The sequence below is a fragment of the Halichoerus grypus genome, chromosome X (genome assembly GCF_964656455.1).
Source record: "Halichoerus grypus chromosome X, mHalGry1.hap1.1, whole genome shotgun sequence".
Lineage (NCBI taxonomy): Eukaryota > Metazoa > Chordata > Mammalia > Carnivora > Phocidae > Halichoerus > Halichoerus grypus.
Window position 1 is genome coordinate 44,756,936 of NC_135727.1, and position 22,778 is coordinate 44,779,713.

The window sequence follows — 22,778 nt, forward strand, 5'->3', positions numbered from 1 at the left end:
GAGGGTTGAGGAAAAGCCACCCCTGCCTTCGGCCTCCCTCTCGTCTCCTCTCAAACCTGAAGCTGTCAGCTTGAGAAAACCCAGTGGCTCCGCCTAAACCCTCTCAGGTTTTTTCCCCCCTTATAAGAATCATTAGGACGTTAAGAGCCCCAGGCCAAAAGGGATGCTGCTGGGGAGCTGGGAGCAGCGCAGCCTGCATGCGCTTCTCCAGCTGGAGAGTTAGAAGCTGGACAGACCACTTCCAGCCCTCTCCCAGCGGCAGCGGCAGCCCAAGCTCCTCCCCAGCACATGGACACGCTCCGAACCCCACTCCAGCTGCCGGCGACTGTGCCTTTAAATTGCTGCTTTCGGAGGGTGCATCCAGGGGGAGGTGGGAGGGAGGGAAACATCTTCCTACCAGTCTCCCTCCTCCTTCCCCTCCAAGACTCTCCAGGGTTTGGAGAGTGATTGCTGCCCAAAGAGAATCTCCTTCAGCTCCCTGGCAGGCGGGCTGAGGCCCTCTGGAACCCCAGGCGAGCCAGAGCAGGAGCCCGAAGGGTTATCTGTGTCAGGATCATTTCCAGGGGGCCAGTTCTGGCCCCTGACTGGTAACGACAGGGCAGAGGAGAAGAGAGCAGAAGAAGAAAGAGAGCGCACAACTCCTAGCCCAGCCCCACGGGCTCCTTGTGAACAGACCAAGGTGGAGGAAGGCTCTGTACTTTCTGCAGCGTTCCCCCTGCTGGGCTATCCCTCTCACCTTGGCAGCCAGACTGAGAAAGGGCTCCAGGGTCCCTGCGGAATGACAACTCTCGTTCCTGCAACCTTCTCCTTCCTTCTCCTCTGGACCCTGCCAGGGCAGGTCCTCTTCAGGTGAGCTGCGTTGGGGTGAGAAGGAAGTGCATGCAAACCCTGGCTGGGGGCAGCAGGGGCTTCTGGAACAGTTTCCTCTAAGTTTACAAAAAGCCCACAGTCCGGAGGGCTCCAGGGAAGGACACGCCCTCCCTTAACGGGGCCCCAGGAGCCTTTCACGAGGCATGCTGAAGCCCCAGAGCTGGTGGGAAGCCTTCTGCATGGGGGAGAGCTTCCTGGGCCTCGGTAGGGGCTAGGTAGCCGAGCCCCAGAATGGAGGCCATCTGTCCTGCCATCCTGTCCTGTCTTCCTACCAGCATGGTCACACACTGCTCAGATTCCTAAAAATGACACCAACATCTGTCAGCTGCCCACCAAAGAGGCTTCAGGTAGCAGGGGTTTGCCCTGAACCATATCAGAATGAAGCTGGGCTGAGCAAACCTTGGCCCTCTGCAGTCACCCAGCCTGTGCACACATGGCAGCTTCCTGTCCCGAAGGGGCACTCAGTAGCTGTCATTTCCTGGGTTTCTGAGGGCAAGACATGCTTTGGGCTCCCTGTAAATGTCCCCCTCCCCGTTCCCACTTTCTCATGAGACCAGGAGCCAGTCGAGGCGGACCGGGTGAGTTGAGGAGGAAAGATCACTGTGGCTTGGGCTGACCTGGTCCTAAGAAGAGTGCCTCCCAAGGTGGAGGGGCCAAGTGCCACTGCAATAGACCTCCTCCTCTTACCTCAAGGAGTACACCAGGACTGCTTGTCTCTGAGGCGCCTCCCACCTCACAGCTTGCAGACACCCTGGCTGGGAGGAAGGTAGGGATGCAATATGTGTGGGGCAGCAAACTCCCTAAGAGTGAAAAGTAGCCCAAAGTAGAATGGCAGCTCAGCTGGAGTTGGTAGGAGGACGCAGGCAGGAGGGGGAATGCGGGGGGCGGGGGCACTCATTGGCCCTCCTGGAGGGGAGACTGCCTCAAGGCCCAAGCTTTGGTGGCAGCATTCCCACTTGAGCAACTAGGGCAAGACAGGACCTTAGGAAGTCTTGAGTCCGACTCCTTCACTGTATCTATGGAAACTGAGTCCTAGAGATGGGGGGTGACCTGTCCAAAGTCACTCGGGCACCCAGTAGCAGAATCAGAGTTCTCTCCCACCCCACCCCCAGGGCCATGCATGAGCCAGATTTTTCAGCTCCAGAACCTCCTGGGTCCTGCCAGTATTTGGGACTTTCCAGGAATGAAAGGGAGGAAAAAGTGGCTGCACACAGTGACTCTGCTCTCAGGCCCATAGACAAGGCAGCCCCAGAAAAGAAGGTCTATGACAGGAGTTGGGGCCCAAGACAGCTGAGCCCACAGCCTGTCACAGGGTCCTGGGGCTGGAACAACCGGGAGAGGTGACCTGAGAGTGGGGTTGAACATGGCGGCAAGGGTCTAGCTGCCCCATGAACAGGGCCATGTGGCTTCCCAGCAGGCACGTGGCAGGCAGCCAGGAGCAGCACCTGGCCAGCAAGGACACCCTGTGGTGAGGCCACAGACTTCTGCTGGTCAGCACCACTACCAGCCTCCTCGGATTTTCAGAACCTGCTTAAGCCACCTGCTCTGGCAGCCTCTGCTTGGGGCCACAGTGGCCTCTGTTCCCAAGGTAAGGGCTTCCTCCTGTTCAGAGGATTCAAGGAGGCAGGATTCTAGGAGGTCAGGATGTGGCTTCCACCCACCTTCCCTCCACTCTGATTCCTTGGTAGCCTACCCTGGGCTGCTTGCGTCATGGCGCTGTGGTAGATGGACTTAGTTTTGAAGTCAGTGGCTCTGGGTTAGAATCTTGACTTTGCCATTTACTAGCCGTATGATCACGAATAAGTTGCTTTCCTTGCTGATCCTCAGTCTCCTCATCTATATAAGAGGGATAATAATAACCCTTATCTGGGAGGACCGATATGAGAACTAAACGAGATAAGGTAAGTAAAGTGCGTAGCATGGTGCCTCAGCTACTATTATTTAATGACTCATAGTGCATAGGATCTATATGGCCTAGCATGGTACATAGATGTACCGGTAAACAGGGGCCTGTTGGCTCAAAGAGGGCTGGACCCAGAAGGACAGCAGTCACCCTGCTTCCCAGCCCCAGAGTTTGGTAACAGCAGTGGCAGTGGGGGAGCTAGCTCTAGTGGCTAGCACACTGGCGATGGCAGGATGGAGTAGGAGGACCAGGCCCAGCCAGCAGTCCAGCCTGCGCCCAGCCTTGAGCCCTATGCCGCCCTTCAAGGCTGAGCTCCTGGTCCCAAGTCTAGTTGTTGGCTGGTAAGCAGATAAGCAAGCATGTGGAAGGGGTTTTGCTGCTCTTAGAAGGAAACTTGTCAGGGGAGAAGAGGCCAGCCTCTAGATTAGGCCAAAGCACACTGGTCGCTTCCTCAAAATCAAGCTGCTAGAGGGAAAAGATGGAAGTTGACCTTCTCAGCATGGCCATCCTACTTGGGAGTCCTTCTCATGCTCCTAGAGCCCTGCTTCTTCACCTGTTTTGTTGCCAAAGCGAGTTTACAATCCTGCTACTGCCCCAACAGTGAACTGAGGTCCTGCTCAAAACATAGTTTCCTGCTGGAGCAAACACCAGAAGCCAAGGCTCCCTCTCTAGAAGCTGGGTCCCCAGCTCCTGAGCAGTTCCGCATGAAGGCCAAGCAACTGAAACCAACTCTCAGAGATGCAGATTGTCCTTGAGTCCTTCCCATCCTTGGTTAAGCCAAAACATTGAAACAGCCACATTATTTGCAGGGAGTTGTCATTCTTCTTTGAGTGCTTTTAAAGCACCTTCAGAAAGAGAATACTGGATGAGGCCTCAGCCCCTTGGGTTTGAGCCCTGATCCTGTCACTCACCAGCCTTGAGACTTTGGGAAGGTCACTCCTCTTTTGGATTGTTTGTTTATTAGATTTCACATATCAGTGAGATCACATGGTATTTGTCTGTCTTTGTCTGACTTATTGCACGTAGCATAATGCCCTCAAGATCCATGTCATTGCAAATGCCAGGATTTCCTTCTTTTCCTGGCTGAATAGTATTCCACTGTGTATATGTATGTGTGTGTATCTGTATCTATATTATATCTCACATTTTCTTTATCCATTTATCCATTGAAGGACACTTAGATTGTTTTCTTATCTTGGCTATTGTAAATAATGTTGCAATAAGCATGGGGGTGCATATATCTTTTCAAATTAGTGTTTTAATTTTCCTTGGATATATTCCCAGAAGTGGAATTGCTGGATTATATGGTAGTTCTAGTTTTATTTTTTTGAGGAAACTTCATACTATTTTCTAGAGTGGCTGTTCCAATTTATAATCCCACAAGTCACTTTTCTCATCTGTCTTTGCCCCCATCACACTGAGAATTTTGAGGGTAAAAAAGATCTCATATATGTGAAAGCACATTTTTAGGACTAACAACTGAGCTGCAGTGTTGGCTTATGGCTGTTTCTGTTTTCCTAGTTTTGCAAATGGGTACCCAGAGATCCATCTTCTCCTATCTTCCTGCCTGATGGGGAGACCAGCCAGAGGTGTGTGGGGACAGGAAAGGAGAGGGTCTGTGATAAATGTAGAATACAGCTGGCTTCAGACTTCTTTATCTCTCCTGTCCAGGGTGGCCTTGGCAATAGAGGAAGTCAAATCTGGGACCAAGGGGTCCCAGCCCATGTCCCCCTCTGATTTCCTGGATAAGCTTATGGGGCGAACATCTGGGTATGATGCTAGGATTCGACCCAATTTTAAAGGTAAGAAGCATTCATCCTACAAAAACCCTTTCTTCCCCACTCCTTTTGGGAAGTTAGCTTTGGCAATTTGGGAATTGCCTACCCCATTGACAGGAGGCTGGAGGTACAGGGCTAACTCTTACAGTTCAGAAGGAGCTTCCCCTCCCTATTGCTTATGGGTCTATGTAGCTGGCACTGCCTTCTAGCAGTGCCCTGGCCTCAAGCTCAGGGAGGAAGTCCTGGAAACTGCGCCCAGCCTCCTGGAATTCCCTGCCAATATGGTTGTATTTTGCCACCCCTAGGCCCACCTGTGAACGTGACTTGCAACATCTTCATCAACAGTTTTGGCTCTGTCACCGAGACTACTATGGTAAGGAGTCTCCCTGTTCCCTGCTTCCATTCTAGTATGAATGAGAGAAGCCCACCAGATATTGAGCCTTTCCTCCCTCTGCTGTCCTCTCCCTGTCTTGTGGTCATGGCTAAAGCCATAGGGTGTCTGAAGTTGGTCACTGGGAGATATCTTTCCCCAGCCTGGGTTTCAGTGGCCAAAGGCAGACTAGCCTAAGGAACAAATGGTCAAGCATGGGAGGTAGCTTGATACAGAGCACAGACTTTGGAATCAGACAAACCTGTGTTCAAATCCTGACTCTACCATCTAATAGCTACATGACAGGTTATTTAAATATCTCCTTGTTTCCATTTCCACATCTATAAAGTGGGAATCATAACAGTACCCTCCTCACAGTGTTGGTGTGAGATTTAAATGAGACGATGCATATAAAGAAAGCACTTAGCAGAGCACCCAGCTAATAGTAAGTGGTTAATAAATGTTTTTTCCCTTCCCATCTTTGCCATATCAGCCCAAAGCAGGCTCCTTCTCCAGTGGAAAATGCCCAATGCCCCTGAGATGTGCTCCCAGCATTTCCTCCTCATGGCCCTCCTGCCCATGTAAGCTTGCTGGGCCCCTGGAATAGCATTGCCTCTGATGGGCCCATCTGTGCACCCTCTCAGGACTATCGGGTGAATGTCTTCTTGCGGCAACAGTGGAATGACCCGCGCCTAGCTTACCGAGAATATCCTGATGACTCTTTGGACCTTGATCCCTCTATGCTGGATTCTATCTGGAAGCCAGACCTGTTCTTTGCCAATGAGAAAGGGGCCAACTTCCATGAGGTGACCACAGACAACAAGTTACTGCGCATCTTCAAGAACGGGAATGTGCTCTACAGCATCAGGTGCACCTGGTGAACAGCCAGGAGACTTTGGGTCAAGGGGAAGAAGCAGAATGGAGGCTGAGGGGTGGGAAGAGGGTCCTCTGTGCTGTTCCAGGGCCCAGTAAGTTGATGTCACTTCTTTCTACTGTCCCTGCCAGGCTGACCCTCATTTTGTCCTGCCCAATGGACCTCAAGAAATTCCCCATGGACATCCAGACATGCACCATGCAGCTGGAGAGCTGTAAGTGTCTTTAGAGAGTCACAGAACAAGGCCTGGAATACCAGGTAGTTAACCCCCTCCCATGATATTCCAAATGAGAAAAAGGCAACCCAGAGTGGGGACTTACCCAAGCACACACAATCAGTTGTTGGCACAGATGAGACTAAGAGCCAGGACTCACTAACACCCAACCCAGTGTTTTTCCTTCCTCACACTATTTACTGGTTTGGCTCTTCCACAGGGCTGGGGAATGGGAAGGCACCAGCTTTACATACAAATGTGCTTGTGTTGGTTTTGGTGGGGGGAGCATTTGAAGAACACCTCCTCTGCCCAAAGATATTCCTCTCACAGAGCCTGAGGTAATTCTACCTTTACTCCACCTGAGTTAAGACATTCAAGATACCTATAAAAATGCCAGAGTTGGCAGAGGGAGTACTCTTGAACGCTGATTCTGCATGAACACAGATAACTTTTGTAGAGAAGTGGGAGAAGACCGTTCTAGCATAGGACAGTGCCCAGGGTGGCAAGGTCAGCCAAGGGCTAACTATCTGTGAGCAACTTGGCATGTTCAGATATTAACTCTCAATCTGCCCCAGTTCAGAGCCCTGGCTAGGAGTTTGCGGTGTGTACATTGTCCCATGTATGACTGACAGGGTATAAATAGCTCTTTTCTCCCTGGGGTGAGGTGGCAGAAGCCCTAGCTCTGAGGTTGGCTCAGCTCAAGACATGTGGCCAGTACACATGCTTATTCCCCTGGGTTTGACCTCTGTGACAGGGGTGCCAGCTTATAGGGGCTACCCCAATTGCAGAAAAGTCAAAGGACAACAAGGCTGGACCATCACCTATGTGTACTCCTTTGCCATCTCCTGGGCAAGGTGAGACTGTGAGATCAATACACACCAAGTTAATCCTCAGAGAAGAAGGTTTGTCAGGCTGTTTCCAGCATATAATAACGGTGATGGATAGAATGTGTCCTATGTGGTCAGCTCTTTAGAGTTCATAAACCACTTTCACATCCAGGTTCTTATTACCCCCTCACAACAACTCTGAAAAGTAGGTGGAGCATTTTACAGAAAGGGAAATTACTTGCCCAAAGTCACATAGCTACTTTGAGTCAAGGTCTTACATTGGACATCTGTGAGCCTCAGTGATTCTTCTCCCATTTGTACTTGACATGTGTGAATATGGTCATATATATGGCAGGAGTTTTCACAAACTGCTAACTATCTGTGAGCAACTTGTCATGTTCAGATGTTAACTCTCAATCTGCCCCAGTTCAGAGCCCTGGCTAGGAGTTTGTTGTGTGTACATTGTCCCATGCATGACTGGCAGAGTATAAATAGCTCTTTTCTCCCTGGGGTGAGGTGGCAGAAGCCCTAGCTCTGAGGCTGGCTCAACTCAAGACATGTGGCCAGTACACATGTTTACTCCCCTGGGTTTAAGATATGGCAGGAGGTTCCCAGCTGGGTTCCTTGATATCATTCCACCCCTTTTGACCTGCTTTCTAGGTCTGCCAGAATAATTTCTCTCTGTGCCTTTCTAAAGCTTGAGAACTAGGTAGAAGAGGAGTTTGGAATCTTTCTGATTTACCTAGTGAGGATGGGTCCATGAGACAATTGACCAAGTACCCTCTTCAGAAAGGTTTCCCTTTCCAAGATGAACACGAAGCTCCTAAAACCCAGGCCTTACCTCCTCATCTGTTCTTTCCTGCTAGTTCTAACTCTCTCCCTACCCTCACCCAGCACCACACTCTGCAGCCCTCTGCCATCTCTGTCACTTTTAGTTGGCTACACCATGAATGACCTCGTGTTTGAGTGGCTGGAAGATGCTCCTGCTGTCCAAGTGGCTGAGGGGCTGACTCTGCCCCAGTTTATCTTGCGAGATGAGAAGGATCTAGGCTACTGTACCAAGCACTACAACACAGGTAAAAACCAGGATCTTTACTGACTGAGAGTCACAGAAGGGCCTCCAGATGGGAGGGAAGGGGGCAAGGCAGCCAGCTTTTATTGAAAGTCCAATCTGTACCAGATGTGCTGTTTCATATGCCTTATCTCATTATGGTAAGAAATCATCAGCCCCATTTTAAACCATTTGTCCAAGTCACACACCTAGAAAATGGCTGACTTAGAATTCAAATCCAGATCTAACTCCAAAGCCCATATTTTTGTCCCTGTCACATGCTGCAGAGGAGATGTGCCTGTGCCAGTGAGTGGCAGGAGTGTCCCACCTGTTCTGGGGCCAACTTTGTGTGGAAGGTGGGGAATCTACATCTGGGAGCAGCCAATGACTGCGCTGAACCAGAAAGCACTAGACTTTAGGGAACTGGCAGGCTTACCATCCACACCTCATCCCACAGCCACCACTGCCCAACTCTTGAACTGACTTATTTTCCCAGGTGTGAAATGTGGGCCAGGAAGTGGAGGAAGGTTGCTTTTCCAACCTGAGCATCTGCTCCCTGCAGCTTCCCTAAGAGCTACTTGTTCCTTAGTTCCCCTGGCAATTTAGATACAAAGTGCTATGACCCTGATATAGAGGCCAGAGGCTAAAGAGGAGAGATCCTGGATACCTCCTATGGTGGGTTGACATGCTTTGGGTGCCACCCTGTGAATATGTGTGTTTGTGTATGTAGGGTGTGCAAAATAGGGAGAGGAACAAGCCATTGAATTTAGAAAACGCTAGTGGGAGTGGAAATTGGTAGAACCTTTACTGGGGAGAAAACTGGCAATTTGTATATAGGTCAGTGGTTTTCAAACTCTGGTGTGCATTATATTTCCCTGGAGAGCCTGTTAAAATGTTGATTCCTGGACACTGCCTCTCAGAGATTCTGATTATGTGCACTTGGAGTGATGCCCAGAAATCTGCATTTGAACAAGCATCCTGAGGATTCAGTTGCAGATGGTCCAGGGGGCATACTCTGAGAAACTGTAAAAGCTAAAATTTTTTTCCCCTACATGTTGATCCAGGAATCCCACTCCTTGGAATTTATTATAAGGAAATATTCCAAATATCACTGGGTCAGTGCTTATACTAGCAAAAACTTGGCACTCTTCTAGATATCCACCAATAGGACAGAGGTTAAATAAATTACACAGTGTGTCTGTTTGGTGGAATATTATCCAGATGTTAAAAAGGATGCCTGCAAGTTGCTTATATCAACATGGAAAGTACAAGTGGAAAAGGCTAAGATTCAAAGTTGTATACACAGGATCATTATATTGTGGTAAAAGAAACAAACCAAAAGCATGTGTTTAAAAATGCTGGGAAGAAATAGCACTAAATGTTTCTTTCTTTTTTTTTTTTTTTAAAGATTTTATTTATTTATTTGACAGAGAGAGACATAGTGAGAGCAGGAACACAAGCAGGGGGAGTGGAAGAGGGAGAAGCAGGCCTCCCGCCGAGCAGGGAGCCCGATGTGGGACTCGATCCCAGGACCCTGGGATCATGACCTGAGCCGAAGGCAGACGCTTAACGACTGAGCCACCCAGGCGCCCCAGCACTAAATGTTTCTAACGTAGAGTGATACAATGGATAAAACCAAGAACTTTCGAGTCAGAGCTGAGTTTGAATTATGGCTCCACTATCTGCTAGTTGGGTGCCCTTGAGAAACATCTAAGTTAATCTCTTTGAGCCTCAGTATCCCTATGTAAAATGGGAAATAATAATTTTACCTGCCCCAAATAGTTGCTATGGAATTTAAATGAGATAAACTATATAAAGTCAGGGCACTTAGTAGGGGCTTGATAAATGTGAGCTTACAAATATTACTGAGCTTATAAATATTATTATTTTTCTCTACTTCTCACTTTTTTCCTGTACTAAACAAGTGTTAATTTTGCAATTAAAATAAAACCACCACTACCAAAAATAGATATAGATAGATAGATAGAAAGATGATAGATAGATAGATAGATGATAGATAGATAGATAGAAAATGAGGGAAGGAAGGAAGCAAAGAAAATATGGATACCTAGCAAAGCTATGTCATAACAAGAAGCCTGGGGTGAGGTGGACTCAGGGAATGGTAGGAGATCACAGCATCACACAGTATGTCAAAGCCATAATCAATCATTGATGAAATTACTAGCCTTGAGGAATCAGGTCTGATAAGAGCAAGCCTAGTCCAGAATAAAATAGCAATATACACATCCTCTGCTTTTTGCTTTGGTTATCCTATACCTCTGCCATGCAGAGAAGCTCTGAGCTAGGTTTTCTTAGCCTGAGGGCATGGGAAGCTGGGCAAAATGAAGATGGCTGGCAGAGTAGACAGAGCACAGGTACATGTGCTTTGGACCAATGTACTTTTTGTTGGTGGGATAGAATGCTGCTGCCTGATGTTCTCTGGGTACCCACTGCCCACTGTCCAGAGCTGGTCTCTGTTGGACACTGTTTCCAGATATTTCCTATCCAGCTCTTATCACTTGCTTGAGACACAGGCAATGTTTATTTCAGTGAATCATTGTTGCTAGAGAGCTTCTGGGGTACCAGCAAGCTCAAGCAAGGCTGCTGAGATTTGGGCAGAGTCTAAACTCATTGCTTTGTTAATAATGATGATAGTGCCAACTACCTATAGCTCAACTCCCCAGATACATTATTTAATTTAATTCCTACATGATGGAATTGATATTGTTGTTACTCCATTTTACAGACAAGGAAACTGAAGCTCAAATAGCTTGGGTGTTTTGCCTGAGGTCACACAGCTAGTGAATGGAAGGTTCGGGATTCAAACCCAGGCAGTCTGGCTCTGGAGCCCTTCTGTTCTTAATCCTCTTGCCGTGTGGTCAAGTGGAAGGCTCTCTGCTGGAAACTAGTGCTTAGAGCAAGAGATCAAGTCTGATGGCTGCTCTGAGAACTTCCTCAGAACATGCATCTGGTGCTCCGTGGGGCCATCTTGAAAAGCTCATTTATTTGCCCAGTTGATGTGCCCATAGGGATGCCCTAGTCCTGCCCCTCAGGCTCAGCTCCAGGCTGGGGACCTGAGGCCTGATACATCACCTCTTTCCTTGCAGGGAAATTCACCTGCATTGAGGTAAAGTTTCACCTGGAGCGGCAGATGGGCTACTATCTGATTCAGATGTACATCCCCAGCCTACTCATCGTCATCCTGTCCTGGGTCTCCTTCTGGATCAACATGGATGCTGCCCCTGCCCGTGTGGGCCTAGGCATCACCACTGTGCTCACCATGACCACTCAGAGCTCTGGCTCCCGGGCCTCTTTGCCTAAGGTGAAGAAAGATGCAAGGGAACTTGCTTGCCATAGAGCTCCCCATTTCCCTTTCATCCCCTGTTCTCTTCTGCTCACTATTTGCCTTAGATTTAAGGTAGACGAGAGCCATTGAGCAAGAACAGGTGGCCAGAGTTTTCTCTTCCCCTACAACATACGGCTAATGATATTGCTAAAGATGTGGAAGCTGGGGTTGTGGGTATTGTCTGGCTAGGAAATGAGTAGAGACAGTGCCTGACTTACTCTGAATTTCATCAGGAAATACTAGCATGTCCAAAATCAAAAGACCCTTAGCAAGTAGAGAGTCCCACTCCCTCATGGTACAGATGAGGTAAATACAGCCCAGAGAGATAGAACGACCTTTTCAAGGTCATGCCCCATAAGAAAAAAATATATATATAAGGATTTTAAACCAACATCTGTCTCTTACTATGTCAGAAGCTGGATATGATTACAAAGACCTCTAGAGATAATGTCCATTCTTTTAGGGTGGGGAAATTTTGAGGTAGCAAATAGCCGTTAAAGTCAGTGGACTCTGAACATCTGTGGCCACAGAGAGATTTGTGCTTATGAGACTGGGCCCAGGTTCTTCCTGCTTTGTGCCTTCATGTAGGAAATTTAGAGGTCACGTCAATGTCCTTACACTCAGCAAGGCTCTGAGAAATCAGGGAGTAAGCTTATTCATTCATTCAATAAATATTTATTGAGCATGTACTATGTACCAGGCACTGTTCTAGGCCATGGAGAAATAATGGGAAGCAAAAGCAACATAGTTCCTTGTGGATCTTACTGTGAACATATGCCCTCTCATTTTGATTTGATGGGAACCAGGTCCTGTGATCTCCCATCTCCCAGTGCTTATTCCTAAGAAGATATTTACAGGGGACTTAAACAGGGGGTAATCTGGGCATCCATGGTGAATTTACAAATTTGCCATGGGGGTGGTGTAGTGGTTAAGAGTAGGAGATTGGAGTCAAGCAGATTTTGGTTTAAGTCCCAGCCTCAACATTTACCAATGGCAATCTTAAGTAAATTCCTTAACGTCTCAGTCTTTTTACCTGTGACATGGGAATAAGAATATTATCTCTTCCATAGGGTTATTGCAAGAAATAAATAAGATATTGTATTAACACAGACAGCAGTGTTTAGCACCTAATAACCACTCAATAAATGTTCGTTATTGTTATAATTGTTAGGTGTTTGGGTGAAAAGAATGGAGTGGTGGACCTAGGGCTAGAGCAGCCAGTGAAGTTCCCAATTATTTTTGAGTTGCTGGGAAAATTTTGAGGTAATCCGAAGCCTCTAGTAATAAACGATGACAAAGCTCAAATTAGGATCAGGTGTCTCAGGGGAAGTAGTCAGAAAGTATTTCTTATAAATGTGTTTCCTAAATGGACAGGGTTATTGAAGAGGCTCTGAAAGACAGACAGGGCTTAGGCAAGGACCAAAGGACCAGGAGGGGCTGTGATGGCCGTGGTGCTGTGGTAGTAGCCTTGTAGGAAGACTAGAGGCAGAAAAGTAGTTCAGATCTTAGAAATGTGTCCTAGTTTATTGCAGCTGCCACGCAAGAAGGAGATTCTTCTCTAACCCGGGGAGGTTGCAATTAGTGCCTTATTCTTGCCAAGAGAACTTCCTTTTCCAGTCCCCTCCTGTGAACAAGCACAATCTGTCTGCTCCTAGGACTCACTTAGTTTCCTCATTCGGAAAAAAATGGACTTTGTTGGAGGGTTGTTTGTTTGCAGTATTTGGTGCCTTCTCATCAGATTTTGATGACCTTTTTGTGGCCTCATTGGCCAGTAAGCAAAATATGTAGGCATTCACCCCAAACTAAATAGACTCATTGGCCAGCCCACAAAGCAAGAGACTGAGTAAGTCAGGGAGCTTCTGCTCCCTTGAGTTTGTACATTAGATTTAGTGGGAGCCCTAAGGAAAGAGATGGGACAAATTCAGAGGCTTCTGAAAGGCACATTAATTTCACTCCCCATACAACTCCATTATTGACACACTCATTACTAATAAGATTTTATTTCTACTGCTTAAGGTGTCCTTTTCTTTTGATGGTCCAAAGCCCTTTGTGGACCTCCCTTGTCATTACCTCATTATAGATTTTCATAGCACTTACTCGACACAGTGAGACTGGGAGATGAATGAAATAGGTTGCCCTCTTAATAGGTGGCAAAGTGGAAGCACCAAGGGATACTTAATCAGGGGTGCCTAGCAACCCAACACTACCACCTTAGCGGAACTGCCTTAAAGGAGATAGAGCAGGTTTTCTCATCCTTAGCACTATTGCCATTTTAGACCTTATAATTGTTGTGTGTGTGTGTGTGTGTGTGTGTGTGTGTGTGTGTGTGTGTGTCAGGGGGGAGTCCTGCGCATTATAGGATGTTTAGCATTGTCCCTGGCCTCCACCCACTAGATGCCAATAGTAACCCTTCCCAAAATTGTGCAACCAAAGATGTTTCCAAACATTGCCAAATGCCACTCAGGTGAGGAGGCGGGGTAGGGGGGCATCGCAGGTTAAGAACCACTAAGGTGGAAGTGTTATCCAGTGAGACCTGCTCCTTACCTGGAGCCTGGAGCACCCTCACTGCCCAACATAGCTGGTGAAAGAGGTTGTCTGTCATGAAACCTACTTCTACTGGGGAGCCCTATGAGGTGGGCTCAGCAGCCCAAAACTATATAGGGAGTCCATCTGGCTGAGGAGGTGAAAGGACTTCATAAATCTAAGTTCTGTACCCCTCCCAGCCCCATCCAGCTGAAGCCCCATTCTAGGAGAGGTAAGTGTTCAATCTTCATGAGGGAAATGGGAGAGAAAAGTATTTAAAGGCTTCCAAGGCAGGTAGTGGGAGGAGAGCCCTAAGAACCAGATAGGTAGATGCTAACAGTGCCTTGAAATTAGAGAAGTGTCCATAGCCGGGGGTTGGATGGCACTCCCTTGGGCCACTGAGTTCAGTTCTTCAGCAGGGCCTCTCATAAAGATCAGCAGGAAAAGCCACAGTCAAGAGAATAATGGGGGTGGAGGAGGGAAAGGAAGGAATTCCTAGTCTGATACTGAGACTGCAGCCTAGGCGAATGGCAGTGCCACTAAATTGAAAGCCCAGAACCCCCAAATCCTAGTACCACCTCCTCACTGGGTAATCTCGGCTAAGACTTTTCCTCTGTAGGCTTCAAGTGTCCTCACATGTTTCACATGGGAATAACAAACCCTGCCCAATTTCCATCAGAGCTGTGAGGACCCTAGGAGATAACAGAAGGCAAACAAATGCAGTGTTCATGTTCGTTGCTGTTTATTGAAAGAAGAGAATCAGAAGAAGAAAAGAATGAAAAGAATAATAAGAAGCAGAAGCAGGAACAGAAGTATGAAAAGAACAAAGAAAGAAAGGAAAAGAAGTATAGGGAGGAAAGGCAGATAGAAGTGGAGGGTGGAGAGTGCAGAGAGGTGAAGGATGATGGGTAGCCCAATCTCTTTGACATGGGCCTTCAGGCAACGGGACATATCGTGGAAAGCTTCTTTGAACACCAGAAGAAATTCAGGATAAAACTGAAGAATAGCAGGCAGTTGGTATGGGCTGGCGAACCACTGGATGGGCCATGGAAGGGCTCCAAGAAGGTTGATTGCTCTGTTGGTGGATGTTGCAGGTGTCCTACGTGAAGGCAATCGACATCTGGATGGCTGTGTGCCTGCTCTTCGTGTTCGCTGCACTACTGGAGTACGCTGCTGTCAATTTTGTCTCTCGTCAGCATAAGGAATTCATACGACTTCGAAGAAGGCAGAGGCGCCAACGCATGGTAAATATAACTAGGGAGGGGCCCACTTCCTTTCTCCTTTGGACTCCTTCCTCCCTACTACTCCTCCCACAAACCAAGACTCCATATAGGGCTACAAGGACTAAAAAGGCAATCAGGAACCCTGGATTCTAGTCCTAGGTTGGTCATAGATAAACTAAGTACTTTAACCTCTTCGATTCCATTTCTTTATCTGTCCAATGGGACATTAATCCCTGTAGGGCAGTCTGGTAAAGTGATTAAGAGCATGGACAAACAGAGGCCCTGGCTGGCTCAGTCAGAAGAGTATTCGACTCTTGATCTCGGGGTCATGAGTTTGAGCCCCATGTTGGGTGTAGAGATTACTTAAAAATAAATAAATAAACTTTTAAAAAGAGAGAGAGCATGGGCACAGTGCCTGGCACATAGTAAGCACTGAAAAAAAAGGTTAGCTCACGTTAGAGCCTTATCAAGTTAGTCAATATGAGATTATTTTGAGAATTAGTAATGGTTGTTCCTGGCTCTCCCCTTACCCAGGAGGAAGATACCCCAGGTTGCCATACATTGATTGGTGGTTAAGAATTCAAGAGTCAGGCACGGGGAACTTTCTAGGAGAGCATTATAAAAGGGTCCCTATAGTTAAGCTGGAATTGGAAAACCACTACTTGCCTCTTCTGGCTGTTGGATTTCTTCGCCTTGTTCTTCACTGGGCACGTCAGAGTTGTTGGGTGTATCAGAGTTGTTGGGTGTGAGTTGTTGTTCTCCCTCACTCTTGTTTGTTAACCCCATTTCTTCTACAGTAGAATGATCACCTGGGGAAATAGAGAGCTTGATGCCCTGAACAACAGGCAGTTCGCCCCTCCCCATTACCCAGACAATGGGTGCTAGGTATGTTGTCATGACAACAGAGGTGCCTGGGCCACTCACCTAGAAGCAAGTGCCCAATTATAAGCAAAGTCAAAAGCCTTTGCTGAGCTACATACTGGCCCCTTAATCATCAGACACAGTTCTGGTCTACCTTGAGCTCTGACTCCTTGTTTTCTGCCCAACCTGGAGGCTGTCAAGCCAGAGGAGATGCACTATGACTTCTGGGAGGTAGAGAAAATGATGATCTGACCCTGCTGGCTCCAGCCTACTGGGACCACTCTAGCACTAAGACTTTTCTCTCTTCCTAACACAAACCTCCCACCTCAGCTGCTCCTGGGGTGCCCCGACCATATGTCCACACTAAAAATATCTCTAAAACTACCTCTGGGAACTCATGTCCCTGGCTAAGATGCCTTTCTGGTGAGAGCAGGGCTCCTGTCTCATCTATTGGTTTGTCGGAATATATCAATTCTTGCCCGGACCTTAGTCAGGCTCTGTGAAACACGCCCTCTAGTGGATTGATCCACAATGGCATCTCCTTGAGTAGGACTCCTTCAAGAGCCTATTAAATAAAGGCTTTCTTATCCCATGCTGAGGGTTACAAAAAATATACACAGACTTGACAGAAGGGAAAGAAAAGAGAATGCTCCCTTTTCTAAGCTAACTCTCCACCCCCTCTTTAGCTGTGTTAAACCTGCCTGCAGGTACCAAAATCTTATCTTGATAGGGGTTTTGATCTTGATGCCTTCTCAATGCCTACCTTGAAAAAGAAGAGCAGGCTTCCAACCAGTCTCCAGTGTCCCTTTGCCAGCTAAATTGCCTGTGTGGGTGTTCCAGCAACAGCAGGCTGCTGCAGTTACTGTAGAGCTACTCCAGGTTGACACTAGTCTCACCCCCTCCCCGCACCTCTCCAACCCCCAACTGCCTACAGCTCATCCCCTCCTGGTCATATATAAATAAGCTGATCCTGATATCATAATGGAGTCTGTCATAAGCAGTGCTCAATTATTACAAAGTTGTAACAGCTGCCTAGGCCCTGCTTAGGCTCTTGGATTCTGCCAAAAAGTGGGCTGGGCTTATTATTAATGTAAATACAACCTGAAAATCAAAACCTGTGCCATTAGCCCATGTCCCTTTTCGAGTTTCTTTAAAGCCATTTCCATCCCAGTGGAACTGGAGCAGGAGTCCTGGAGGTCACTGAGCAAGCTGGAAAAGTTGATGCAGAGTTCATCTATTTCTAGAACCTCTCTCTGGGCCCTGCCATTCCAGCTAGAAAAGCAAGTCTTTTGTCTGAGAAGAGCCCTCTTAGGGAAGGGGAGAACATCCATATGATTTTCAGGGAGCCTTTAGCCAAGAGCAAATTAGGAGTATTTTAGGAGCCAGCCAGCTATTCACCCAGCTCCAGGTTTAATCATGTTCTTCTCTAATCTCTCCTCAACCACCCATCTCCACTGCATGGTGGTTTCCCTCCATGTCACTGTCTAAAGTAGTTTAATTTCTTTTCCATATATATCTGCTTTGTCTTCCCAGCTAGCCTATATGCTTCACAGGGAGGGGTCTCTCTTTTTTTTATAACCTCAGCAGGCCTTTGCACCAGGCTCTGAACATAGCAGCCACGTTACCTACTCCACCAATCTTTGCAGGCTCATTGGCGAAGGCTCTCTTTCAAGCTGGACAGAGAGGAAGCCTTGCCATTATCAACAGAATAACTTGAGAAATGGAAGAAATTTCAAAATACTGCCGAGTCCTCTCAGGGGTTTGGTCCCAGAACCCTGCTTGCCTCTCTCCACCCCCCCAGCACCCCCCATTCTTCAATCTGTTCTTTTCATTCACTTCAATACATATCACTGAATACCTATCACCCTTTCCCATCTCCACACCTTACCTCCCACACTGTGCATTCCTTCCCCAACTTGGCTTTGGACTATCTTTACTCTCTAGTTCCCCAGCCCTCCTCCCTATAGATAGCTGCAACAAAAATATTCTATTTCAACAGCCATGGAAGCCACAAAGTGGTGTTTAAGTCTCCATTGTCTCTCCCCAATAAACACACACACACACACACACACACCTCAGAATTTGGCTTAAATAGATAATACTCATATCCAGAACCCCCACCCTTGGATTTCAGGCCACTTGTCTTTGCTCTCCCAACTGCAAATGGTACAATATGTTAAAATAAAAAAAAGCCAAGGGCAGCTTACTCTAGTGGTCACATTTTTTCTCCCATGTGAGATAGCTTTTTTTCAGCCTGGGAAATATTTCCAAATAATTCCCTTTAGATTTACTATGATTGGAGAAAAGGAAAAGTAATAATTCTATAGAAACAGAAACAGCAATTGGATTCAACTTTCTCTTTCAGAGCCTTTTGCAAACAAATATATTCCACCCTTTTATCCTCTAGCTGAGGGCCTGAGGAGATCAGAATGAGCAGTGGGGAACTGGGGGTGTGAGGGACCCTGAAATGGAAAACAAAAGAGGAAATCATTTTATTTACTCCCTCATTTTTCTTTTTTTTAAAGATTTTATTTATTTATTTGACAGAGAGAGAAAACACAAGCAGGGGGAATGGCAGAGAGAGAGGGAGAAGCAGGCTCCCCACTGAGCAGGGAGTCCGACAGGGCTCCATCCCAGGACCCTGAGATCATGACCTGAGCTGAAGGCAGACGCTTAACCGACTGAGCCACCCAGGTGCCCCTAATCCCTCATTTTTCAATTACTTGGAAGATATCTTGTTTACCTCTGGTTCTTCATTTCTAAAATGGGTCCAGCACAAACTATGTAGGAAAAGTGTGAAAATGAACTAGAAAAAACCAGGTGAGGTGAGCCAAGGCCTCTGGTGACAGATTATGGAAGTAATTTTGAGCAGAGAGCTAAGGCTACCCCAACCACAACTCAGGGTCAAAGCACAGCCACAGTAGTGAATTGCCTCTGATCTACACACATACAACTGTCTCCACAGAGATTGGCAAAATTAAAGATCGAGTAGCAAAGCTCTCTGGTTGGCTGACTTAGATTCTTTCCTATGCCAAAAGTGCCACTTTTTCTAGAGGCTAACGGGCATCAGGCCATTGTGCAGGGGTGGGGCAAGGAGTGATCGTTTTTCCTGCCAAGCACTTTGTAACTGAGTAAGACTCTCTTCTGAGTAGACTCTTCAGTTTGAGACCCTGAAAGGATGCTGGCTTCATGAGAACAAAGCCATTCCCTGTCCTATATTCTGAAGCATGTGGCTCATCAGTCCATTCATTCATTCAACTGATATCTACTGGGTGCCTACTAGATGCCAGGCACTGTGCTGGGGACATGGCAGTGAACAAGACCAATGCCCTTTCCCAGGTTTGTCCTATGAGCCCATAGGAAGCAGAGAAAGAGATGGGATCTGTTGGTGAATCTGTGGCCTGAGCTTGCCTGCCCCCTGATGCCTAGTGACAGGCTCAACCTTCTAGCGATGTAATAATCAAGGGCTACTGGGACCCACCAACATCAATATCTCACCTACGAAGTCACTTTTCAGTGTGTTACCATCATTGCAGAGGTCCCATTATAAAGACCCTATGATGTCCTTCTAACTGCACAATGTGTGTAAAACCTACTTTATCCACATTTTATGTGTATCTATGGCATATCTATTCAATATACATGTATACCATTCTGTTTTAGCGCTGAATATCCTGAGTCTCAGGAAGCACTCAGTCCTGGGCAAACCAAGAAGGTAGTTGGTATCATCCCACAAGGCGGCATTTCACTTCAGGTGATTTCTTAGCTAGCTGAAGCTTTTACTACTGTAAACATCAACACTTTCAAAAATTGTAACCATCTTTGAATGAAGTATTTTTAGGTTCTGGTATATATTTACCTGTCCTATGTCTAATTTCCAGGCTGTGAACCATCACTTCTGATGGCAATGTGTGCTTTAGAAGTAGACAAAATTAGGCGTGTCTGGTTTGTATATAAACTAAGAGTAAATAGGCTCTGAGTGGGGGCCTGAAGGCTCTCATATGAGTAAAGCTCTCTCTACTGATCACTCAGGGGCTTTGATCCTTTTTTTCCTCTCTTTATTTCTATGTCTCCCGTTCCCTCTATTTCTATCTCTGTCTCTGTCTTTCTGTCCTTACTTCCTGGCTCTCCAGCTGTTATAGCTACTTAAGGTTGTCAGCTGACTATTGGATAAATGAACTTTGTGTAATCTGCTACATTTCTTAATGCTGATATAAAATTTACTTCCCCAGTGTGAATGTGTTCATTATAATGCATATATTGTACATAAATGGAATGTGTATTGGATAATAAATGTTACCTTAGATGTACTGACCCCTTTGTCAAAATCTGCTAATTTGCAGAGAAGCACATGTATTTGCAGTAGATTAATCAGCTTTACCCTAATTTGGATGACCCACTAGGTTATTTAAAACTTCTGTAATTTTCAGCTTTGAGTTGAGATAAACAATTTTTTAAAAGATACTGTATACAAGGAGAATTAATTCTGCAGCTTTTGAAAGTCATTAAAGTCAAGTTCACCAAGTCTAAGTAACTAAGCTGTGCATTCTAAAGGTTTTATTGTTCTGTTTACTCTGTTGGTTACCAGTCAGAGATAACTTGAATTGAGATATCTTTCTGACAGTGGGTTGGCATTTAAGTGGGTTTTAGATGGCTGTAAATGATGTTATGCATTTTAAAAAGGCAGCCCGGGGCTTATCTGCAAATGAAATCATAATATATACTATATGTACCATGTATAGCTGCTTAGCATACATCTATCGAATGAATAGTTTTGTGGCCATAAAAAAGCATGCAGTGGGCCTGTGTACCTAACCACCAGTCTGCATAGCATCACCTATGAGATATATGTGTGTGGCCTGGTCTCTATCCTTAGATAGAGCTATAACCTCAAATTCTGTCTTTTTTTCCATTTAATTTCAGGAGGAAGATATCATCCAAGAAAGTCGCTTCTATTTCCATGGCTATGGCCTGGGCCACTGCCTGCAGGCAAGGGATGGAGGTCCAATGGAAGGTTCTGGCATTTATACCCCCCAACCTCCAGCCCCTCTTCTAAGGGAAGGAGAAACCATGCGGAAACTCTACGTGGACCAAGCCAAGAGGATTGACACCATCTCCCGGGCTGTCTTCCCTTTCACTTTCCTCATCTTCAACATCTTCTACTGGGTTGTCTATAAAGTGCTACGGTCAGAAGATATTCACCAGGCACTGTGAATAGGGTGAGGGCTAGGGAGTCCAGATGTTGGCTTCCTGCTTCCTCCTGGGTGGGCCTTCTCCCTCCATTAGATTCCATCAGGGGCTTGGACAATTCATTTCTGATCTCCCACTCAGAACCTCAGTGGCCAGTCCCAAAGCTATGTGGGTCTACACTGCATGGTGCCAATAGTGGCTGTACTTAGAAAGATGGCTCCTCTGCTCTAATCTGGTTTTTCTCCATGCTATCCCATTTCTCATGAGAGTAAGGTTTGGCCATGTTCCTGGGGCAAGGATGACCTTCTTCCCTTGCTGGAGCCTCTCTGTTTTCCAATTCTCCAGTGGAGAATATTCAGATCATTGCTACTATATTCTGCCATTTGTTATCTTAACCTGCACCATTCTTTGCCCTGCCACCGCCACCCAGAGCCTGGCTTTACTCTGCTCTCTGTCACTACTACCACAGGCTCAAATAGGGAGTCTTTCCCATCCACAAGTGCTGCCCTGTATGACCCAGTCAGTTTTCCTTGACTGTGGGAGGAAGGCAAAGTGACAGGTTCCCCACCTCTCAGCAAGGTTGGAACAGTCATGAGCTGCACTGAGGTAGGGCATTGCTATATGACTCAACAGAGAGGTCTTCAGATCTCATAGGATACTCAACACTGTCAGAATGGGGGCAGGAATCTTGGACTCTCAAAAAAGCCACCCTTCCACATCCATCTGAACTTCCAGGTCTCAGAAATATTTGTTTTTTTCCCTACCTAATATGGTGACAAAGTGTGTTTGGCTGCTGGGGAGTGTAAAAAGAGAAAAATGCTTACTCTTTAAGAAACTTCTCAACAATGCTATAAAACTTTCAAGAAAAGTGAGATCCAAGGTAGTAGGACCCAGGAGGAGTAAAATATAGAAACTATCCTCGGAGAATCTTTTGTTGGCTGGGCTTTCATTTGTTTTTTCTTTTTCTCCAAAGTCTCTTTATTTCCCAGGGCCCCTCATTTTTAACTTGCTCTGTAACCTTCTTTTAGTGAGCAAATAATAGTGCCATTCAACCTTGTCCAGGATAAAGTGGGCTTCAAGCTTCCCAGAAAGGAACTAGGCATATAGAGGACCCCTATCCTGGACAAACATTGGCTTGACCAACCTCAGGGTAGTAGTTGTAGAAGTTAAAGAGCCATAAGTTGGAGTTATTTCTTTACCCTTCTCTTGTTTCCCTTCTCATTCCACAGTGAAGAAGGGTGGCAGTCAGTTGAAGCTACCAGAAATGTCAGAATAGAGAGGGTGTGGAAGAGCCCATTTCAGGCCTAAAATACCACTGGGACGCATGGGGAAGCATGGGTCTGGTATGCTGAATCCTTTGAAGTGACCCAACTATGAAGAACTGAAAAAGGGAATATTAAAGTACAGGGCTAACAGCTGGAAGACAGGTGATCAAATTATCTCTTAAATATCTTGTCCTTTTCTCTGGACCTAGAATCATTAACTATGTGAGTTCAATCTCTCTCCCTCCCTCTCTCCCTCTCTCCCTCTGCTTCATTCCTCCCTCCCATTTCCTCCCTCTCATCCTCAAAATTGTGTTCTAAGTTGAAAGTAAATAAATCCAATGACCAAAGCAAATCCTGTAGTCAAAGCAAGCATTCACCTTTCTTTCCCCTTTGTCCTATTGAGCTTGTCTGCTCTTTCCTATTCACTAGATACTCCTCTTGTCTGTCTCTTGGCTTTGAGGAGAGAATTCTGGGCTGACCAGG

General features: G+C 46.5%; 1 protein-coding gene across 1 annotated transcript; it reads left to right on the forward strand.

Annotated features, from left to right (window-relative positions):
- Nucleotides 1-431: 431 nt before the first annotated feature.
- Nucleotides 432-22,576, forward strand: LOC118519992 (glycine receptor subunit alpha-4). Its single transcript, XM_036067716.2, has 9 exons — nt 432-849; nt 4,445-4,575; nt 4,857-4,924; nt 5,566-5,789; nt 5,927-6,009; nt 7,772-7,912; nt 10,995-11,209; nt 14,851-15,000; nt 20,764-22,576. The coding sequence occupies exons 1-9, from the start codon at nt 779-781 to the stop codon at nt 21,052-21,054; spliced, it is 1,374 nt and encodes a 457-aa protein (XP_035923609.2). The 5' UTR covers nt 432-778; the 3' UTR covers nt 21,055-22,576.
- Nucleotides 22,577-22,778: the final 202 nt, after the last annotated feature.

What these genes read in the sequence shown, in the direction of transcription:
- LOC118519992 (XM_036067716.2), top strand. Translation starts at nt 779, where the DNA reads ATGACAACTCTCGTTCCTGCAACCTTCTCCTTCCTTCTCCTCTGGACC. An exon ending in GATTCGACCCAATTTTAAAG is followed by an intron (nt 4,576 to 4,856) that starts GTAAGAAGCATT and finishes TGCCACCCCTAG; the next exon opens with GCCCACCTGTGAACGTGACT. An exon ending in CCCGGGCCTCTTTGCCTAAG is followed by an intron (nt 11,210 to 14,850) that starts GTGAAGAAAGAT and finishes TGGATGTTGCAG; the next exon opens with GTGTCCTACGTGAAGGCAAT.